The sequence below is a fragment of the Diabrotica virgifera genome, chromosome 5, assembly GCF_917563875.1.
Source record: "Diabrotica virgifera virgifera chromosome 5, PGI_DIABVI_V3a".
Taxonomy (NCBI): domain Eukaryota; kingdom Metazoa; phylum Arthropoda; class Insecta; order Coleoptera; family Chrysomelidae; genus Diabrotica; species Diabrotica virgifera.
The window spans coordinates 217573954-217597433 of NC_065447.1; the positions used below are offsets into that span (position 1 = coordinate 217573954).

The 23480-nt window shown below is 32.2% G+C and overlaps 1 protein-coding gene across 2 annotated transcripts in view; it reads left to right on the top strand.

Annotated features, from left to right (window-relative positions):
- The window catches only part of LOC126884654 (cytochrome c oxidase subunit 6B1), a 51706-nt gene extending 29827 nt beyond the window's left edge, over nucleotides 1-21879 (top strand). The window contains exons 1-2 of one of the 2 annotated variants that reach the window (XM_050650722.1): nucleotides 8115-8290; nucleotides 21512-21879. In XM_050650722.1, the coding sequence (XP_050506679.1) occupies nucleotides 21514-21762 (249 nt within the window). In that variant the 5' untranslated portion in view covers nucleotides 8115-8290; nucleotides 21512-21513 and the 3' untranslated portion in view covers nucleotides 21763-21879. Of the gene's footprint in view, nucleotides 1-8114; nucleotides 8291-21511 lie in introns of those variants that run through there. The other variant, XM_050650721.1, reaches the window with a different exon arrangement.
- The last annotated feature ends 1601 nt before the right edge of the window (nucleotides 21880-23480 follow it).

A 23480-nucleotide genomic window follows, 5' to 3' on the forward strand; every position in this document is an offset into this window, starting at 1 on the left:
GAAGTTATACTTCTATTACTATTATGTGATTTTAAAGAAATTGTTATAATGTACTTTAAACAGTTTATTTATATTTTATTTAAATATTAAACTAATTTTAATACTTACTACTTTCCGAAAATTTTTATTAAGACAATACCAAAAATTTAAAAAAATAAAAGAATAAAACGCACACAAACACATTGAAAAAGCCACAAAGAAAAAATGATTTCTGAACGATAATAATTGTTGGCAAAAATTATAAATACGCATTTTCTGAAAAAAAAAATATAATAAATATACTTACAATCATAAAATGCATAAAAAAATAAAAACTTGCATCGGGATTCGAACCCGCGAATTTGGGGACGCTTTGATTCGTAATCGAAGCCTAGACTCACTCATCCAATTACTCATTATTTGTCATGCGGAAAAATAGGTCAACTGTTTTACTGTTTGACAGTTATTCTGAATTTAAATCAAATTATGTAGTTTGATTTTTGTGGAAGAAAATATTAAAGTATAACAAAACAGTAAGAAAACAATATATTAGATGAAGATTGGTAGAACTTTTGTTGGTAATCAAATTAAGCATGTAAATCAAAGCATTACATACCTACTAGATAAATAAATCTACGCCAAAAAAGCATAATTTAAAAATAAAAATCGGACCTAATTTCGGATTTCTCTCTAAAATCCCCATTCTTGAGAAAATAAATTTATTCCAACCTAATCCAAATGTATAATTACAATATGATTATAATAAAAACTACTTACCAAATTAGAATGAGTCCTTGTCCAAAATAGTCCAAAAGTCCAAAAATATATATGAAAACTATTTAAAAAGGCAGTATAAGTATTAACTAACTTTTGTTTGTTGTTTCTTTTCACACAAATTTCAAAACGCAACAACCATAAATAATCAAACCACAGCTTTGCCACAGCCGACATATTGAATAATTTTTGACATGTCATTTGAACATCCAATCAGAACAAAGTTATAATGCGCATGCGCCGGGATCGTAGGTTTTAACATATAAAAATTCACCCTCATATCGAGCGTAAAGAAGTATAACTTCAATAAAGAATTCGCGATTTTTGCCATTTTTTACGATTTACATGAGGTCAATAAAATGTATACTTCCATTGACATCAGTCGCTGTGGAATTTCGATTGTGAGAGCCCCTAATCTTCAAAACCTGTAATAGTCCAGGATCCGAAGCTTTTCACCTCGCAATTTTTACAGAATGGATCGATTTGCTTGAAAATGTTTGAATAAGTAGTGGATAGTCCAAGGATTAAAATCTATATAATGCCGAAAGGCGCTTTTACCATGGGGGTGGTCGCCACCTCATCCCGGGGGTGGAAATTTTTTATTATATTTTGACCGCAAAAGTTGATAAAAACATTCATTCTAAGCAAAAAATGTTCTATACATTTTTTTGATAAAATGAATAGTTTTCGATTTATTCGCTATCGAAAGTGTTAGTTTTATATTGAAAAAATCGGTGCCACCCAAAATCCCGATAGCCAAAATCCCGACAGCCAAAATCCCGACAACCAAAATCCCGACGGCCAAAACACCGACACGCCAGAATCCCGACACGCCAGAATCCCGACAGGCCAAAATCCCGACATGCAACAATCCTCGCATAAGTACAAATTCCGACTTTTGTTTAATACTTTTAATACAAAATACTTTTGTTTAGTAACAAAAAATAAAAAACAGATATCCATAAACAAAAAACAAGAAATAAATGTAATTATATGTTAAGAAGAAACTTATCAAACCTGTCGGGATTCTGGCCTGTCGGGATTTTGGCGTGTCGGTATTTTGGCCGTCGGGATTGTGGCTGTCGGGATTTTGGGGTAGACCCGGTAAAAATGTCTATTTCTTCAGAATAGAAAGATTAGCATAAGAGATACGAAAAAATGTTTAAATATGAAATTGTAGGTTATTTAATTCCCAAGAACTTAATTTGAATAAATTTTTTCTACGGCAAAAATTGAGTGAATCGTAAATTAGTATATTATTGTTGTTCTGAAGCTATTTCCTTGTGGCATTTTTATGATTAATTATTTATATGGGAAATAAGCCACAATTAAAATGAAAAAAATAATTTTATTAACGTTTCGACGCCCAAATAGGGTGCCGTTGTCAAAATACAAAATATTACTAAAATAAACTAAAGTGTTGTTGCTAAGCAAAAAAATTCTTCTAATAATTTATTTAATCTCACTCATTTATATTGGCAATTCAGACATATATTATACATTTTAAAGTAGAAGACTTTAAAATGATATTGCCAATATTTATGAGTTGCGTTCCTGGGACGACTTACTGAAAGATAGTTCATTCGATTACATGAAATTAACCCCAACTCAAGAATATCCGTCATAAAAAATTATAGCATGTGATATGTCTTTAAAAAGACAACCAAATGCAACGACAGTAAAATTCTCGCGTTAGAGACCTCATAGTAAATCACAAGGGAAAACCAGGAAAAAAACCTGTGATACTATCCCGACATCGTAATAATAACATAGTATATTATTGAAAAACACTTATGTTTTCGTATCTCTTATGCTAATCTTTCTATTCTGAAAAATCGACATTTTTACCAAACTACAAAAATTCGTTATTCGCTTTTAACTATAGTTTTGTAAAAACTAATCTTTCTAAGCCAGTCAAACTTCTAGAATCTTTTAATAATACATAAATAAAGAAGAATGAATAAGGCCAATGACTAAAAACACCGCTAACTTACACTATTATGCTTCCAACTGGATTTTTCTTTTTTTTTTTCAAAAAAAATATATTGATTTTTTAGCCGTAACTTTTTTATTTTTTTATCTTAGAAAGTTTGGTAAAAAATAATTTTGTAGGTTTTTATAAGGTCTATAAGCCTATTAATATTAAATCTTTTTAAAATCCTCAGACGCAAAAAGAGGTGACTTTGAAAGGGTTGGTAAAGGTGGTTTTTGCATGTTATTACAAGTTTTAATTATCAATAGCTCACTCAATTTTTGCCGTAGTAAAAATTTTTGCAAACCATTTTCTTGGGAATTAAATAAGCTAAAATTTCATATTTAAAAATTTTTTGTATCTCTGATGCTAATCTTTCTATTCTGAAGAAAAGGCCATTTTTTTCCAAACTACAAAAATTCGTTATTCGCTTAGAACTCCATTTTTTTAAAAACTAATCATTCTAAGCCGGTCAAACTTCTAGAATCTGTTAATAATATACAAATAAAGAAGACCAAATAAGGTTAATGGCTAATTTTAATTAGAGTGTTGATTAGGAGGTTGCTTCGGATCACTTTTTCGCTGAAAAAAGTAGGGACTAACATTCTTTTCAATATACGTCACTTAATTTTTGATCTAGAGCCTTTGTTTTTATTTCTGGAGATAGATATTTTAAAATGCTTTAAAATTTTTTTAAATACTTTAAATTAGTTTGAACAAGTTGTCCTCGAAAAATGCCGTCTTTTGACTTTGAAACTACAGTATTTAGCATTTGACGAAGAAGAGCTAACATTGAATAGTGTATAGCTCGATTACTACTGGTCTTAAAAAAAATTAAAAGAAACGGTTTTGTTTATTTTTTCAAAAGGTACATTTTTGTTAAGTGAAGTTGTTTTGATAAAACGAAAACTTTTGGAGTTATTAGCCGAAAACTTATTAACAACATTGATTTTTTCGATATAAAAATAACACTTTCGATAGCAAATAAATCGAAAACTTGATTTTATCAAAAAAAATGTATAGAACGTTTTTTGCTTAGAATGAATGTTTTTACTAACTTTTGCGGTCAAAATATAATAAAAAATTTCCACCCCCGAGATGGGGTGGCAACCACCCCCATGGTAAAGACGTCTTTCGGCATCATATAGATTTTGATCCTTGGACTATCCATTACTTATTCTCAGATTTTCAAGCAAATCGATCCATTCTGTAAAAATTGCGAGGTTTTGTCCTATTTTAAGCTGCGTTACTTGGACTATAACATGAAATTTTAATTTTGAGTTTTGGCAACAAATATGAGGCATTTTAAATATGTCTAAAAACGCTAAATTTAGATATTTACATTACAAAGGATCCGGAACTGCTTCTTTTTCTGATGAAAGATCGTGGTCAATGGAGGTGATAAAAATATTGATTCAAGAGGCATAATAATATATAAAGAGGCAAAAATCGCGAAACATTTATTTGTTTAACAGCTTTATAGAAACGGACATCATTTGCGGCAAAATGCAAAAATTGCAAATCTGTACTCTACTTTTAAAAGGCATTTTGATTTTTGTCTATAGGACGTTCTGATCCAAAGTTATCGAGTTTTTACCGCTATACGGTTCATTCTACTTCTACCGCTGAGAGAACGGTGCATTCTACATAAAAAGTGCCAATAAACATTTTTGTTGTTCAAAATTATCTCAGCTACATTTCTTGTTTGAAACATTTTTTTCTATGGCCTACATATTTTTGGTAAATCGATGTTTCTGGAGGCAGAGTAGCAAACTTTTTTGCATCATTTTGGCGTCCCAAAATTGATATTCTTAGCAAAATTCAGCTTGTTTGTATGATTTTTAGAGGTTCAGTGGCATTTTTGTCTCTGAGGACTGGATTAATAAAAAAATTTCTAGAAAATTGTATTGTTTCCTTTTATATTTTATTTTTAATACAGCATCCAACAAACTTTTTTTGGAATATACGGATCTAACAGGTAAAACCGAAACATTTTGTGTATCTATTGGTAAGTTTGCTTACTTGTTTTACTCAATTTTAGGTTTTCGATATGGAAGTTCAAACAAGAGAAGGATAATTTTATCTACGCATGTATATAGCTTGAGCCACGTTAATATAATATCTAAAATAAATTCTGTGGAGGATAAGAAGAAAACGGCCTTAAAAATCAAATAAGTATCTTTTATACCTTTTTTTATTTTATAACATTTTTCAACGAATTCTAGGTAAGGTAGCTTGACTAATTTAAAAAGAATAATTAAAAACGTTAAATGCTTGAAAATTTGTTTTGATCAAGCATTTAATTTTAATTGTTATAGAACAATTAATGGGTAAAAAGTAATAAACACTTTGCAGAGAGTAATAGTAATCAATATAATTGGTGGTACTGTGTCGAAAAAAGAAATAACATGAATAAACTTCTTATGGGAAAATGGAGCAACAGCTTGACCCCATGTTTTATTGCGATGAATTAACATTTTCTCATTTATTTCAAATCACATCAATCAAGAATCATTTAAATGATATTAGATAAATGGACCGAAATAAAAAATAATATGTATTAGTTATGATGCCAATCGGAGCTACCATATTGCAAAGCAGTTGTTCCTAAAATGGGCACCTTATTTTAGTGTTGAATGGTTAAAAACAAGAGACAACTTAGACTGGTTGTAATTTTAGGCCAAGGTAGTAAGGCAAAAATATACCCTGTTCGTGACACTTCAACAGCCAGGATACAGAAGCGTTTTTTGACAGGTAATACCTATAAGAACAAATTGTAACTATTTCCTGCGTAGGATCTGACGGCCATTTTTATTTATAAACAATTTAGTGTCAAAAACGGCCTTTTTTCCTTTTTGTCATATAAGGGTTCTTTGGTGCTTAATATGTGATAAAAATTTCAAAGCGATTCATTTAATTGTTTAAATTTTATTCAAATTGTTTATCCCAGAGAGCTTTTTTTGCAATAACATAAGTCAGTAAAAAATTATGTTAGAACCATTCTACATGTGTCAAATGAAAGAACATGAGCTAACTTTTCAAATTGGTTTAAAAAAAGTGAATAAAAAATGCATTTATTAGTAATAATAATAAATAATTATGCAAAAGTATAGTCAATTTTTCTTTTTAAACTTTTTGAATATTTTTTTAAATCTATTTTTTTACCCTGTTTTAGGTGCAAAACTACTAAGTAGTGTTATGTATATACCTAATAATTGATAAAACATTGTAATAAATATATACAATTTATTGTAAAAAGTTTGTAAGGAAAAATTGACGTTACTTTTGCATAATTATTTATTACTAATAAATGCATTTTTTATTCACTTTTTTTTAAACCAATTTGAAAATTAATAGGTATTGCGAATTTTTTTTTTGCAATTTCGACCTTTTTTCGCAATTATATTAACAATAAATGAGTATATCAAACTTTGTAATACGCCATTTTAAAGCTTTTTCCATGCTACCATAAGTTTCACTGTTTTCCATTTATTTGAAAAAAAAGCGGTTTCTTGACACTAAATGATTGTTTATAAAATTTATAATTTATTTAATAAAAATGGCCGCCAGATCCTACGCAGGAAATAGTTACAATTTGTTCTTATACGTATTACCTGTCGAAAAAAAGCTTCAGTACCCTGGCTGTTAAGAGTCATGGAAAAAACCTTATTACCCTGGACTATTTGTAACCATTTAATTAAACTCTAGTTCTTTAACTTAAGGGGATGGGTACGAACTTTCGGCTTCAATGCTATTTAAATGGGATTCATTTTTTTTCGAATCCTGAGAAAAACTAATAAGTATTTTTGAAAAATTTAAACGCAGAATGAAAGATTACGTTATTACCGAAGGCCGAAAGTCCCTGAAAACTTCTATACTTAATGTTTATTTTAATAAGTTACAGGGGTTAAAAACTAAAAGAAAATTTAGTGTGATATTTAATTTCAAATATCTCATTCAAAAGAAACTTTTTATTCATTCTAAGGGACTTTCGGCCCTCGGTAATAAAGTAATCTTTCATTCTGCGTTTAAATTTTTCATAAATACTTATTAGTTTTCTCAGAAATCGAAAAAAATGATTACATTTAAAATACATTGAAAATTTTGACAGGCGTCAAAATTTTGCATTTTGTTCCTTTTCTCTTAAATAATGCGTTTATACAAAATATTAATTTATGAAATATTCTCAGGGTTATTTAGTTAGTTTATAAGGTAGGTTAGGTTTTTTGTGGCTCATCCCCAGGTTAAAGTTGTCCCTTCAACCCAGCCTTGTTAAGAAAGTCTTTTATGTTATGACCTTGACCTTACCTAAGTGACACAGGGTAGCTGCACAGAACGTGTTCCGCCGTCTCGTCATTAGCCCGACAGAATCTGCAGTTCGCACTTTCTGTCAGTCAGATTTTGTTCATGGATCCTTGAGGCGACAGTATCCCGTTAGGAAACGTACTAATACGCAGATCACTCCTATTCAGATCCCGCAGATCTTTGGATCTCTTATGAAAGGCTTTTATACATAAACCTCCGATTGTTTCAGACCCATTGTTTCATGTTTCATCCGTTCCACCCAGTCGGATATTGTTCTTTTGGTTGTGCTTCCTGCTACAACAGATTCTGGATCTATGAATGTTTCTTTTGCTCCTCCCCTGGCAAGTAGGTCCGTTTTTTCGTTCCCTTCAATACCAGTATGTTTATAAGAAAATCTGTAGGCACTCTAAATTATCAGATCTTAAGAGTGTCACGTTATGAATGAACATCACAAAAATCAAGTTTTTTGCTGTAAATTATCTTCCAATAAAATCGTCCCAGGAACGAAGCTCATAAACATTGGCAATATCATAAGTCGTCTACTTTAAAATGTATATGTATATGTCTGAATGGTACATATGAATGAGTCAGATAAAATTAAATCATTAGAATTTATTATCAAGCAACAAAAACAAAATTCGTTTAATTTATTAATGTTTTGTATTTTGATAACGACTTCCGAAGTGAAAGTCGAAACGTCAAATAAATTTAATTTCCAACTTAAATTGTGGCTTATTTCCCCCCCAAAAAAAAGTAAATTGCATAAAATGCCACAAGGAAATAGCTTCATAACAAAATTATTTTCTTTGTGGGATTAAAAGTTACTCGTATATGTAGCTCCTTAATTTTATTATATGGTAGTAAATAATATACATACTGTATATAAACCGATTGCCGGCAGCGGCAGTTGAACTTGAATGAATGAAGAATAAATAATGAATAATAATTACGCTACGAGAAACGAGAATTGCGTACGTGAGCTTCGTCACGACGTCACGAGATCACGCATGCTCCTTCCTCTCTAGGTCATCTTTCAGCCAATAATTTCGCCTGATTCCATGTTTGTGTATTGACGTATCGAGGTTGGGTTTGTTGTTGTTTTTGTTTTTCCATACGGCGCTAGGTACACGAGGAGTACAGACAGCGTTACTTGATTTTGAAGAAAAAATTGTAGACCAGTTTTCAAAAGTGTTAGTTGTGATAATAATAAATATATGTGGTAGTAAGGTTTCGAGATTGTGGTTTTGATTACGTGTTCAGGTATATACTACGAGTATTATTATAATCATTATTCAATTTTTGCTCTCTATTTTGTATCTTCCAAAAACAAGTAATGAATAAACAATTCGGTCGTGTATTCGTTATTATATTGCCCAAAATATTTATTGTCTAAATGCACGGCCCAACTAATTTTTATTACAATTGTTATTATATCATTGAAATGTTACATTTTTGAGAGGACGCAATTTTTTTGATGTGTATTGGGGTGCAAAGGGTTTTCGCGCTCTATCTCGTAAACTAGCTACCCTATAGAAAGTTTCATCAGACATTATTTGTAGCAAATTAAATTGTCTACAATTTTATTCCTATATATTACTTTTTATAATAAAATAAAAAATATGTTGATATGTTGGGCGGGTAACTTCAAGTTTATGGGGTCGCCACCCTTGTCCTCGAGCACCATCTTGGCAAAAGGGGGTGCAAAGGGCTTTCTCGCTCTATCTCGTAAACTACTCACCCTACAGTCATACAGAAAATTTTAACATACGTTATTCGTACCAAATTAAATTGGTCTACAATTTTATTCCTTTTACTTTTTATCATAAAATGGAAAATAGAAAAAAGTTATAACCAGAAATAACTTAAAATGTTCGAACAAATTTTCTTTTGGGGCTTGTACTTTTTTTCTGGTCATTTTACAATAAAATGACAACAGATCAATATTATAGAGGGTTTTTCAACGAATAATTTTAAGTACAAATTTGTTTAATTTCATTCATTTTTCTGGGTTTTACAGCCGTCCAAAGTTGATCGGGTTCTTGAATATTTTTTTTTTTTTTTATTTTATTTTATTTTATTTATAGGTACTCTTGAGAATACAATGAACGAATCACTAAGGCTTATAGTTTTTTATTAAATATTTTTAAATTCATATAATTTATAATTTTTAAATATTTCTTTGTTAGGTATTATTAATTTATTATCGACCTATTTCCCGACCACCTGAGGTAGAATGGATGCGCGTTTTTTTACGTGGTATCCACATTAGGCCAATCCACGGACAATTTCCAGGCGAAATAATATTGAGCATAATTATTTAACTATTTAAAAAGTTGTTTTCTAGTTGTATTCCAGTCTAAATCTGTATAGGAGGTGAATTTTTGCGGAAGAACAGGTGTCGAGAGTTGGCGTCTACAGATAATTAATTTCGGAAGTTCGGGAGGTGCTAAAGTGTTGAAAGTTTGTATTGGTAAATTTTTTCGTGCTTTTTCCAGTCTCAATCTGTGGGATCGAACTGTTTGCCGAACCACGACTGAACCTGGTGATGAAGCGATACATATTACAATAATGTTGTTCCGCTAGCTAACTCAGGATGTTACTGTAAAATTACTGATTTTAATGAATTTAAGTTTGCCGATCTTGTAAGCTGCTGATGTTGTGTCGCATCCTATAAAGCATGAAAAAACAGCAAATTCTCTGCAAAGCCGTCGCCATATATAAATCTTAAAAGGACAGTATAATTATTGATCATTGATCTGACTATACAGGTTACCCTTTTGAAGGTTAAAAAAAATACATTGGACTGCTTCGTTCCTAATGCCGTGAGCAAGACAAGTAGGTATGTCAGTGCCCTTTGCTATAACAGTCGCAGAATAGGATTGCGATGCAGCAAGCAGCGCAGAACGGTTTATGACCATATCTGATTCAGCCTGATCGACGATTGACTCCAAAAACCCACTTCTTTAGAAGAAGAGCAGATATAGCTCAGTTTCTCATTTTCCATTTTACGATAAAAAGTGATGGGAATAAAGTTGTAGACCATTTAATTTTCTGCAAATAATGTCGTATAAACTAAACTTTCTGTAGGGTTGCTAGATTAGGTGATACAGCGTGAAAACCTTTGCTCTTGCAAAATTGCCCCCTATAAAATAAAAAATTCAACTTCAATGTATATTAAACATATAATTATATGTTCAATATAATTATCTTTATATTATGTTGTATAGATTGTATGGTAGGTACATACTGAATACGCCGATTTGTATTATACAGTATATTATACTGTATAACCGCACATTGGTATGGTATTTCTGTCCATTTATTTAATTTTTTACTCTGTTCATATTTGGACTTGGTTGACTCGAGGTAATCCGACATAAGTTTTAATGGGAGCGGGGCATAAGTTTTAATGGGGCGATGGGAGCGGTCGGCCCCCCTCTCATACCAAGTTATATACAGTGCTAGTCAAAAGTCCGTACCCCCCCTCTTATCTTTTGAACGGTTTTACCTATAATAGTGAAATTTGGATGGAGGAAATTAACTGACGTAAGCTTCTTAACTAGTTATGACAGGTGACGTAATAGTGACAGATGACGTTACAGAGCCACTGTGACCGATAATTTTAAATGGGACCTTATGGCAAGTGATACCTCGTTTGAAAGGTATTCAAAATACCTACTCAGCCATACTAATTTTTTTGTGTTTTAGTTGATTTTGATTTTGGTGAATAAATTAAATAAATATAATATTGTAGCTTCGCATTTAATTAATAAAAATTCAAATGTACGCCTATGGTTTTTTTTGTCAAAAAAGTTGACGTTTTTCGATTCTCTAGTAGTTTTTACGTCAACGTCAACCTTTTTGACAAGTAATCATAGGCGGAATTTTGAATTAATTAAATGAAACTACAATTTTATATTTATTTCATTAATTCGTCAAAATTAGCTTAAACTTAAACAATATTAGTATGACTGAATAGGTATTTTCAATACCTTTCAAACGAGGTGTCACTTGCCATAAGGTCCCATTTAAAATTATCTGTCACAGTGGCGCTGTAAAGTCATCTGTCACTATTACGTCACCTGTCATGACTAGTTAAGAAGCTTACGTCCGTTTATTTCCTATCTCCAAATTTCACTATTATAGGTATAACCGTTCAAAAGATACGAGGGGGGGTACGGACTTTTGACTAGCACTGTATAAAGATTATAAAAACAGGCATTTATTCATTTATTTTTCATAGAAATTTAGCCAACCGCCCCCCTCCCTATTGACTATGCTGGATCCGCCACTGTAAAAGGTGCTGTGGAATTGTAGAGTACTGCCATCGACCTGCTATGTTGTTCTGAATTTTTTTATAAGCTCTGTATAGAGATATTAGATAAAATGTGTTGATATAGAGCTTGAATTAAATGGCATAATAGACAGAATAGGGTTTAAACAAAAAAACTAAATAAAACATTTATGCCTATTACACACTACAAAATGTAAGTACCATATTTCTAAGATTCATGTATATCGTGACCTAAACAAAAATGTGTATACATAAATTTAGATTTACCAATTTTTTATTTTACATACATACTTTGATGCATCACGAGCTTATTTCTCAGTCACTGTAAAAGTAAAAGTTCATTATAGGATGTATCATTCTCTTCAGCTTGTTGCATATCGAGCTCAAGAACATGATGATCACATATTTTGCTGACACCTTTGGAGTAATTGCAAAGGCATAGTCGTCATTTTCTTTATAAGTTTTTCTATACGCAGGCCTTTGATAAAGCAACAGCTGATTTTTTTATATCGATAATTTCCATCTCTACTATACTAAATTTACATTCAAGATGCAGTAGAAATAAACAAACCAAGACACGTTAAATGCTACTAGGAGCACTCCCGAATCCTAATTTACAATGTATAAACTTTGGAAATCAGGATTTTTGGGATTTACAATGTACATATATATATATATATATATATATATATATATAAATATATATATATATATATATAAAAAAAAAAAAAAAAAAAAAAAAAAAAATATATATATATATATATATATATATATATATATTGTTGTGATCTTGATTATTGATATGAGATAATATTTTTATATGTCATTTAATTTAATCAATGCATGAATAATAATCTAATTAATTTACCAGATCACATATCAATGTGTTTTCAATCTCAGGGCTTTTTATAAAATTAAGTACTTACATACGTGGCTTCTAAGTATTTCTTAATGGTTCCTAATCGGGATAGGAAAGAAAAGAGTAAAATAATAACACATATGGGTTACAATTGTAATCAAAATATTGTTTATTTTATTTAAATGGCAATCACTGCTTAATATTTGCTATATCTTATTATTCTTAAACATAACATTTACCTGGGAATCTTATTTCCTTTTGATTTCCAAATTGAAAGTTTTTATTAACATTTAACTATTATGATTTATCAGCAACAATTCTATTTAAGTTTGATGACTTTTCTGATATTATTGATTATGTTTTTTCAATTTTAAATGTGGTATTTACTACGAAAAACCCATACATTCATGTCCAAACAAATGAGACTGACCTTTTTCTGGTGCACTGAGAATGTCTTCACACAAGACCCGTTTCCTGCTATCCTTGGCTGCAATCAAAACCTCGTCCTGGCTTCCAGTAATGTTCTCCTCCGAAACTAGCTCGTATAGCTCTCGTTTCCTGCTTCTGTCGTGATGCTGTGTTCTACCTTTTTCGAAACTGCAATCAGCTACCGGGAACTCTTGGCTCAAGGAGGTTCTTTTACTCTCAACTTGGCCTACCTCTCGTTCTACGATAGATACTCCACACTCACGGAACTACACCAGCTTTCTCACTCTCCGTACACTACCGTCTACGACTCGACTTCACTTCTCGACAGTTCAAAACATTCTGCTCTCTATTTGTCATTCATTCCCCTACTTTCTAAATATCCCTTCCAGATTCACAAATCAAAATTCCACCACCAACTCTCATTCGCAGTATTCCTCAAAACCAATTTTTAAACTTTCTAAATATGCTTAATGGATTTCAAAGAAAATAGTTAATTCCCATTCTAAAATTACTTTCTACTAATTACAAAATTTAATGATCTATTATCTACTTTCACTAAGTCTTCTTTAGCATCGGCTAATGATTGAACCTTCCGCGAACAACGATAATGACCTATTTTCGATTTCACTTTAGTTTTATTTTAAGCGCATTGTTCCGAGTATCGTTTAATCACTTCTTAAAATTAAATATAACAATTTGTTGTATACAGGTTGTTCTAAATTTATATGCCCGTGGTTGAGAAAATTAAAAATATTTTATATTAAAGTGAATTTTGTTTATAATTATCAAATTTTAATTTTTATATCAAATAGAAATATAACAAATCCCCGCCTTGTATTCGATAAAATTTATCTGCATTTTTAAATAAATTTTCTCGAGGCAAAACCAACTCCCTGTATATTTCCTTACTTTAATCTACGTCTTATATCCTAACTTACTATCTACTTCATGTAATTCTGTCTTTCATTCGTGATATTTGTATACATCGTGAATATTATAAATTCCTCGGATCTTTTCCGAGTTCCTGTGCCTCAACTCATAACTATTTATCCCATTTTCATTATTCACGATGTACGGGCCTTCGAAAACAGGCATCAACTTTGCGCAAATGCCCCCAGGAAGATTTGATACTCGTAATGCCCTCACGAGTACTTTTTCACCCTTTTGGAAAGTCACTGGTCTTCTTTTTCTATTTTGTTCCTGTCTTTGGATATATTTTTCGTTGCTTCGCCGTAATCTTCTCTGTACGGTTTCAATCACCTGTTGATATTCTTTTGGCTCTTGGTCTTCCCATGGCCTTATCGGCAGTACACCCTTCATGATGTATTCTGGGGTCTCTTTTGTTACTGTGCTCGGAATTGTATTTAGATACCTTTCTATTTCCGCCATTTTCCTGTCCCAGTGGCGATGTTGACCATCTGTTGCAATGCGAAGAAATTTCGTCACTTCCTGTATGAATCGTTCCGAAGGATTACTCTGTGGATGCCTGATGCTGACAAAATTTGTCTCTATTCCTCGTTCTCGAAGTTGTCCCTTGAAACGATCATTTCGGAAATACGTTGCATTGTCCAGTAGAATCTTTTTTGGTGTTCCTACTATGGCTATAAAATTGTCGATTTTTCTTAATATTTCCTCCCCCTTTGTGGTGCGGCAACTATATAATTTTACGTATTTTGAAAACACATCCACCATTACCAGAATATGTTTGTTCCTTTTAGTGGTCATAATTAGATCGCTTAACATATCTATTGCTACAATGTCTAGTTTGTTTCGGGCTTCAATATTTTTGGCAACATTTTCGTTTTTGAAATTCCGACTCTTATATTTTTGACATACATCGCACTTCTGGGTAATTTCCTTTGCAATGCGGTAATCCTGTCGGCTGATGTAATTTTCCCTAAAAACGAGCCAAACTTTTCTGCTACCGATATGCCCATTGTCCTCATGTAATTTCTTTATTATCTTTTCGGCCAATGTCTGTGTCACTAAATATAGTTCCTTTCCGTCTATTCTCTTAAAATATATGTCATTTTCTATTTCCGCTCTTCTTTTCTCTCTTTCCTCTAGGTCTTCTTGGTTTGTCCTTATCTCATTTAACGAATATATCCCTTCTTCTTGTATTAATCTATTTAGTCCCACCTGTAGAGTAATTGTTTCCTTTTTTCCGGTGTCCTCATCCCGTGTTAGAGCGTCGGCTATTATGTTGTCTTTTCCTTTTATATATCGGAACTCAAAATCATACTCCTGTAATAATAGAATGCCTCTATGTATTCTATTATTTACTAATCTATTCTTCATGATATGTACTAAAGCTGCATGGTCTGTTTCGATTGTGAATTTTGCTCCCAATAAGTAAAACCTCAATTTGTTTACGCAATATAGTACACTGGCAAACTCCAATTCTGTAACACTATATTTTCTCTCATGTGTTTTAGTCACTCGCGATATAAAACATATCGGCACTTCTTGGTCGTTTTGTATTTGAGACAGAACTCCTGCAAATTTTTGTATGGACGCATCAGTTCGGAGTATAAAAGGTAAATTGTAAATGGGGTGGTATATTTTCGTTCCTTTTGCGAATTCTCGTTTTAATGTTTCGAAAGCTTCCTCCTGTTCTTCTTTCCAATTCCATTTTATTCCTTTTTTAAGCAATTTTATCAGAGGGATTTCCTTTTGGCTCAAATCGGGAATCAGTTTTTTAAAATAATTAATCGTGCCAAGAAAACCTCTCAATGTTTTCAAATTCGTTGGTCTTGGGTATTCATCTATGAGCTTGACTCTGTCTTCGGATAATCTTACTGTTTTGGTGTCCAATTGAAAACCCAAATAAATGACTTCTTTTTGAAAAAATTGACATTTTTCAATGTTTAATTTCAATCCCGCTGTGTCCAATTCTTCCAGAATTATTTCTATGTGTTTCAGATGACTCTGAGTATCTTGTGAAAAAATTAATAAATCATCGATATAATGAACTATGAAATCTTCGTGGCGATTCAAAATGGTATGTAGAGCTCGGACGAGTGCAGCACAAGCACTCTGCAATCCAAACGGCACTACCTTAAACCGGTAGACAATACCATCAATAGAAAAAGCGGTGTAGTTTCTACACTTTTCAGCTAACGGTATCAACCAAAAACTGTGTTTTAAGTCAATTTTCGAAAATATGTGTGACCCGGTGATTCTTCCAAAAATGGCCTCGATGTTTAGAGGTGATTCATATTGTGATACAGTGTGCTGGTTGATATTCCTGGCATCTAAACATAATCTCAATTCTCCACTGCTTTTCTTTACTATCACAATCGGGTTAACATATGGTGAATCACATCTTTCGATGATTTGATCTTCCAACATTTTATTTATTTCTTCTTTCACCTCTTGTCGATACTTGTATGGAATCGGGTAAGTCTTTGATCGAAAATTTCCCAAGTTTTTCACCTCAAATGAATGTTCGTACTTTTTAGCCACTCTGTTTTCCTCATTGATCAAATTTTCGTAGTTTCGTAACATCAACCGCAATTCTTTTTCTTTCCCTTCTCCACATATCAATTTTCTGTCTTTTTTCTCAGATTCTTCACACATGTTTACCGTGCATTCTGCATCCTCGTTTGCATATACCTCCTCTTCAAATACCACTGTTTCAATCATATTCTTTTCACTTTCATTTTTTAGCTTTATTTCTTCTTCTCCTGAGCCCGTCTCTTCTTTTGAGGAATCCCAGGTTTCCTTTGTTTCTGATACTCTCAAATTTTCTTCTTCTGGGCTCAACTCTTCTTTTGAGGAGCCACAGGTTTCATTTTCTTTTATCTTTTTCTGACCTTTTCTCCTTTTTCTTCTTTGTCCTTGCTTCGCTGCCAAATTCATTTCCACTGTTTGTTCTTTACCTGATTCGTCCGTATTTTGTTTCTCATGTTCCTTGTCCTGTTCTTTTTCTTTTTCTTCTGTTAGTTTCATCGTATTATTTTTAAAATCTATCACTACATGTTTTTCTGCCAATTCGTCCACTCCTACTATCATGTCATGTGACATGTTTGGCATTATTACACATTGTAGTGCATACATATTCTTGCCCAGTCGTACCATTACTCGTATGCCTTCATTTATAGTTGCCAATGTCCGTTTGTTTGCGCCCACTAAATTTACCCTAGGTATTTTATAAATTAAATTCGTTAAGTTAACTTCTTCTATTAGTTTTCTGTTGACCAATGTTATTTCAGATCCAGTGTCTATCATAATTTTAATTGGTTTCTCGTTGATAAATCCATCCACAAATTTTAAATTAACTCCATTTTTCTTTTCGTTGTTTCCTGCCAATTTAATAAACTCCTTGGGGTGACAAAAGATTCCTGTTTGATTTTTGGTTTTTAGTGAGCGCCGTCGTGAAAAGAACGCCGGTTGCTCATCGTTGTTTATATTTTCGTCATAATGTCTCTCTCCGTCATATTCATCTGTCTGGGTATTATTTACTTCTCTTCTATTTTCGCTTGGTCTGTCGGATCTGTTTCGGTTTTCTCGATATCCCTGTTCATTTTGTCTACCATTATTTCTGTTTTCTTGATTTGAGCGTGTGGTGTTTCTATTCTGGTATTCTCGATTTCTGTCCTCATTCCATTGCCTATTTCTTTGTTCATAATTTCCTCTTCCGTTGTCTCTATTTTCGTTTTCCCTTCTGGGATTAAAATCTCGTCTTGTATAGTCCCTCCTATTTTGATTTCTATCTCTGTAATCTTGTGTTTCTCGGGGCCTGTAATCTTCTCGCGACCTTCTTGATTTTCTTTCTCTTAGACGTGATTCTCTTATTTGTAGGAATTGGCATAAACTATCTATGTCTTTGTAATTTTGCAATGTGATATGGTCTTCCAGCGTTTCCTCGAAATGTCTTGCAATCAGTTCGACTAATTGTTCCGATGAGTAATTATATTGTAAATGTTTTGCATTATTGTAAATTTGCAAAGCATATGTCCTTTCTGATACACCCATCCTATCATTGTATTTCCCATTTTGCAATTCCTTGTTAATTTCCAATTGTTGGACCTTTCCCCAGAAATAATTCAAAAATTTTTGTTCAAATTGTTGCCAATTGCCGAATTCTTCTTCTTTACTATCGAACCATAGGCTTGCTTCATATTTGAGATGGTTTCTGATAGTTTCTTTTGCTGTTTCGAAATTTCCGATGTGTTGTATTTTCTTTTTCAGGCTATTTATGAACGGCACTGGGTGTAATCTTCTTACATCCCCTCCAAACCTTATCTTCACGTCATCTGTGCTATGTATAACCATTTCTCTTCTTTCTCCTACATTTTGTTGAGTATTGATTTCCGCAATCTTTCTTTCCACTTCTTCTATGTCTGCTTGAATAGCGTTTTGCAACCTGTTTTCCAAACTTTCTATTTCCTTTTTCTGGCAATTCGTTATTTCCTTTATTTTGCTTTTGATTTCTTTAATCTCTGTCTCTTGTTGTCTCATATCGTTCTTGATTATTGTCAAACATCCTTTTACTTCCTTTTCATACTTTCCTATGCGTTCCTCCATTTTCTTGTTGTTCTCTTCTATTGCTTGTTTCATTTTTTGTTGTGTTTCATCCATTTTTTGATCCATTTTTTGTTGTGTTTCATCTATTTTTTTATCCACTTTATCCATTTTCTTTGATGTTTCTTCCTGATTTTTATCCATTTTTTGTTGTGTTTCATCCATTTTCTTTGATGTTTCTTCCATGGCTTGTTTCGTTTCACGTTGATTTTCATCCAGTTTTTGTTCCATTCTTTGTGACTGGAGTTGCATCATTTGTAATATTTTATCTATTCCTGATAATTCTTGCTGTTCTGATGCCATGATTGTCGTGTCTAAAATGTCTTCTTGGTCTGAATTATTCTCTTGATTTGAATGTTCTTTTTGTTTTTTGTTGTCTTTGCTTTGGCTTCTTGTCACAGACATTTGTTTTCAAGAAGTATTATCCCCGCCAAATATGAAATTTTACTAGTATGTTACCAAGACGACTTTTTCTCACCCAAATATTATAAATTGTCAATAAATATATCAAATGTAAATATCGTAAAAATAAAATATTAAATCAGTTATGTAAAATTTGTACCTAAAGAGATCTAAAATTTTATGTTATCAAATGTAAGTATCTCACTTTTTACCACAGGCATATAAATTTTCAAATACCGGCTTTACTCTTTCTATCCTTCAAATTTGCCACTAGAAATACTTTTCAAATGCCCTCCACGTTGGACGACAGTTGTTGTGATCTTGATTATTGATATGAGATAATATTTTTATATGTCATTTAATTTAATCAATGCATGAATAATAATCTAATTAATTTACCAGATCACATATCAATGTGTTTTCAATCTCAGGGCTTTTTATAAAATTAAGTACTTACATACGTGGCTTCTAAGTATTTCTTAATGGTTCCTAATCGGGATAGGAAAGAAAAGAGTAAAATAATAACACATATGGGTTACAATTGTAATCAAAATATTGTTTATTTTATTTAAATGGCAATCACTGCTTAATATTTGCTATATCTTATTATTCTTAAACATAACATTTACCTGGGAATCTTATTTCCTTTTGATTTCCAAATTGAAAGTTTTTATTAACATTTAACTATTATGATTTATCAGCAACAATTCTATTTAAGTTTGATGACTTTTCTGATATTATTGATTATGTTTTTTCAATTTTAAATGTGGTATTTACTACGAAAAACCCATACATTCATGTCCAAACAAATGAGACTGACCTTTTTCTGGTGCACTGAGAATGTCTTCACACAAGACCCGTTTCCTGCTATCCTTGGCTGCAATCAAAACCTCGTCCTGGCTTCCAGTAATGTTCTCCTCCGAAACTAGCTCGTATAGCTCTCGTTTCCTGCTTCTGTCGTGATGCTGTGTTCTACCTTTTTCGAAACTGCAATCAGCTACCGGGAACTCTTGGCTCAAGGAGGTTCTTTTACTCTCAACTTGGCCTACCTCTCGTTCTACGATAGATACTCCACACTCACGGAACTACACCAGCTTTCTCACTCTCCGTACACTACCGTCTACGACTCGACTTCACTTCTCGACAGTTCAAAACATTCTGCTCTCTATTTGTCATTCATTCCCCTACTTTCTAAATATCCCTTCCAGATTCACAAATCAAAATTCCACCACCAACTCTCATTCGCAGTATTCCTCAAAACCAATTTTTAAACTTTCTAAATATGCTTAATGGATTTCAAAGAAAATAGTTAATTCCCATTCTAAAATTACTTTCTACTAATTACAAAATTTAATGATCTATTATCTACTTTCACTAAGTCTTCTTTAGCATCGGCTAATGATTGAACCTTCCGCGAACAACGATAATGACCTATTTTCGATTTCACTTTAGTTTTATTTTAAGCGCATTGTTCCGAGTATCGTTTAATCACTTCTTAAAATTAAATATAACAATTTGTTGTATACAGGTTGTTCTAAATTTATATGCCCGTGGTTGAGAAAATTAAAAATATTTTATATTAAAGTGAATTTTGTTTATAATTATCAAATTTTAATTTTTATATCAAATAGAAATATAACAATATATATATATATATATATATATATATACATTGTAAATTATGATTCGGGAGTGCTCCTAGCAGCATTTAACGTGTCTTGGTTTGTTTACTTCTACTGCATCTTGATTGTTAATTTAGTATAGTTTAATTTCTTTCTATTTCACAATGTATTATGTTTTCCATCTTTTGCGTTATTTTGCCGGTTATTAGTGCGCTCATGACTATATTATAGTCACATTGCCTTTCAGACAAGTCGCATTGTCTTTCAACCAATTAAGGCATATCAGATTTTTTAACATTCAAAGTGCTCTACTGCACAGGTGCTCGAAATGACATAGTGTAGTTTACCTCCGAGGTCCAGATATATGCTTTTTTTTGTTCCAGTTTTTGTGTTATTTCTATCTCATAGTTCTGTTTGATATCTTGTTGTCTAAATTTTTGTATGTATGTCTAGTTCTATTGTTTGTTTCTGTCTGTACCTCCTGTTTCGCTGAATTCTCGATCTATATTTTAGCAAAATTACAATACATATACGGTATATAGGGCTCTTCATTCACAGTCATTTGTTTCGAGCTTCTGTCATATTTCGTATAATCCGTGTATATTATACACAGATTATACAACATAATATGACAGAGATGAAAAGCCCTATATAAATGTCCCTGATCATGACTGTTCAAACAACATAATCTGTTTATATTATAAAATATTCTAGACCCACCTTGCATACTGTTGTGGAGGCTTAATCTATGTACATATTAACTTAATTTTTCCTAAGAAGATAAATACATATTATATTCGTATAAACTATAAAAACTATATATTGATTAAAAATGTTCGTTTGACCCTTTTCATTTTTATTTTAACCATAGCTCTGTTGATGGCGTACTCTGACTTGGGGGTAGGCGCAAAATCTTGGTCCAACGCTATTTAAATGCATTCATTTTTTTGGAATCCTGAGAAAACTAATAAATATTTTTGAAAAATTTAAACGCAGAATGAAAGATTATAGTATTACCGAGGGTCGAAAGTCCCTGAAAACTTCTATACCAAATGTTTATTTTAATAAGTTACAGGGGTGAAAAAAAAAGAGAAATTTAGTATGATTTTTAATTTCAAATATTTCATTCAAAAGAAAGTTTTTGTTTATTCAAAAGAATTTCGGCCCTCAGTAATAATGTAATCTTTTATTCTGCTTTTAAAATTTTCAAAAATATTTATTAGTTTTATCAGGATTCGAAAAAACTAAATGCATTTAAAAAGCATTGGTACAAAATTTTGCGCTTACGCTCTTAAATTTAAGCTTTTCAATTTTAGTCCGTCTGCTTAATATAAAAATTTTGTTTGCAGCCATGGCTCCAGCTATTAAAGAAGATGAAATTTTCAAAACTGCCCCCTTCGATCCCCGTTTTCCAAACACCAACCAAACTCGTTACTGCTACCAGAGCTACCTTGACTTCCACCGTTGTCAGAAAGTGAGGGGAAGCGATTACAAGCCCTGCGAATATTTCTCCAAAGTGTTCCATTCCGTGTGCCCAAATGCCTGGATCGAGAAATGGGACGGCCAAAGAGAGGAGGGAAATTTCGCTGGAAACATTTAAATTATTCCTGTATTACATACACACTAGTTAATAAATAGTTTATTCGTAAGGACATTATGCTGTCATATAAATTTTTGTGTTAATAAATATAATACCCTGCGGGTTTTTGTTACTTTATGCAGTTGATAATGATATATTGGAACAAATATGTAAATAAATAAGATGAGTTAGTAACAATTTTTATCTATTCAAAAGTAGTCCATTCATGATTTCTGTTTGATTTTATTTTTGTATATATTTGTACACAACCACCATGTTACACAAAAAGCGGGCCTGTCAATGACCTCAAAAGAATGATGTAAAATGACCTCAAAGCGTTGACATAAATTGAATAGGTCAAGAAATATACATATCTAGGACGCGAAATTAGGATATGTCACAACCAAAGATGCGAACTTTTCAGGAGAAACAATACTACAATTAGCTTAGAAAAACTTAACATGTACAGCTGCGGTCACTGAATAGTTTACATTTTTATTTTTACATTGTAATGCTTACTGCAAAATCGCAGTGTCATAGGAATTTATTAAATGTCAAAGTACTTGTTAAAACTTTCGTGCGTATTGAAAAATAAAATATTAATTGTGTTTATCATCATCATCATGAAACCTTTGCTGGACATAGGCCTCTCCCATTTTTCGCCACTCTCCACGGGTATGTGCGTCTTGTTGCCATTTCTTGGATATTCGTCTAATGTATTTCATCCAGCGTGTTGGTGGTCGTCCTCTGCTGCGTTTGGCGTCTCTTGGGCGCCAGTCAATTATTTTTCTGGTACATCTTGAGTCTTTTAGTCTCGCTATGTGACCTTCCCAATTCTATTTCAGCTTGGCTATACGTTCGATGACATCAGTGATACCTGTTCTTTTCCCTTAAGTCTTGGTTTCTTATTTTTTCTTTTTTTGTCACGCCGAGAATCGATCTTTCCATGCGCCTTTATGCCACCCGCATTTTTAGTGCTGTTTGTTTTTGTGAGCGTGAGAGTTTCTGCTCCGTATGTCATAATAGGAAGAACGCATTGGTCAAATGTCTTCCGTTTCATAGCTATCGGGATGTTGCTCTTAAAGATGTCTCTTAGTGAACCATACACCGCCTAAGCAAGTGTCATTCGTCGTTGAAATTCACAGATCTGATTATCCTTTCTTATTCTGATTTCATGATTGAGATATATGTACTTTTCTGTCAATTCTACCACTTGATTTTGGATGGTTGGTCCATCCAGCCATCCAAAATTAATTGTGTTACTGTTTATCATTATTTAATATAAAATAGATTTAAAATGAAATGGATAAAGTAAGTTATCAATCGAAGTAGCACAGAAAACGACAATAAATATCGTTCCCATACCACCAGGTTGACAACAGGTGGAATACTTTCTTTGGTTACAACCTCCTGAGATTTCCAAAGATTATAAATCATACAGGATGCCGAGGAAATTAAGATAAGATAATTTTAAATAATTCACAACCCATCTGCTCAGCATGGTGAAAATGTTTATACATTGAAGATACAAAGACTTGGGTTACCTACTTATTTTCGTTATTAAGAACAATCCATTTTATTCAAAAAACTTCTTTCGATAATTTCCATTTAGCTAGTTACATTTTGTAAAACCTAAAATAATCTGGGTCTATCACTGGTAACCTTACTTTGACGTAAAATGTGCGTTTACAGGTTTACACGAGGTAAAAACTCAAAGAATCGGCTACTAGATATGTAAG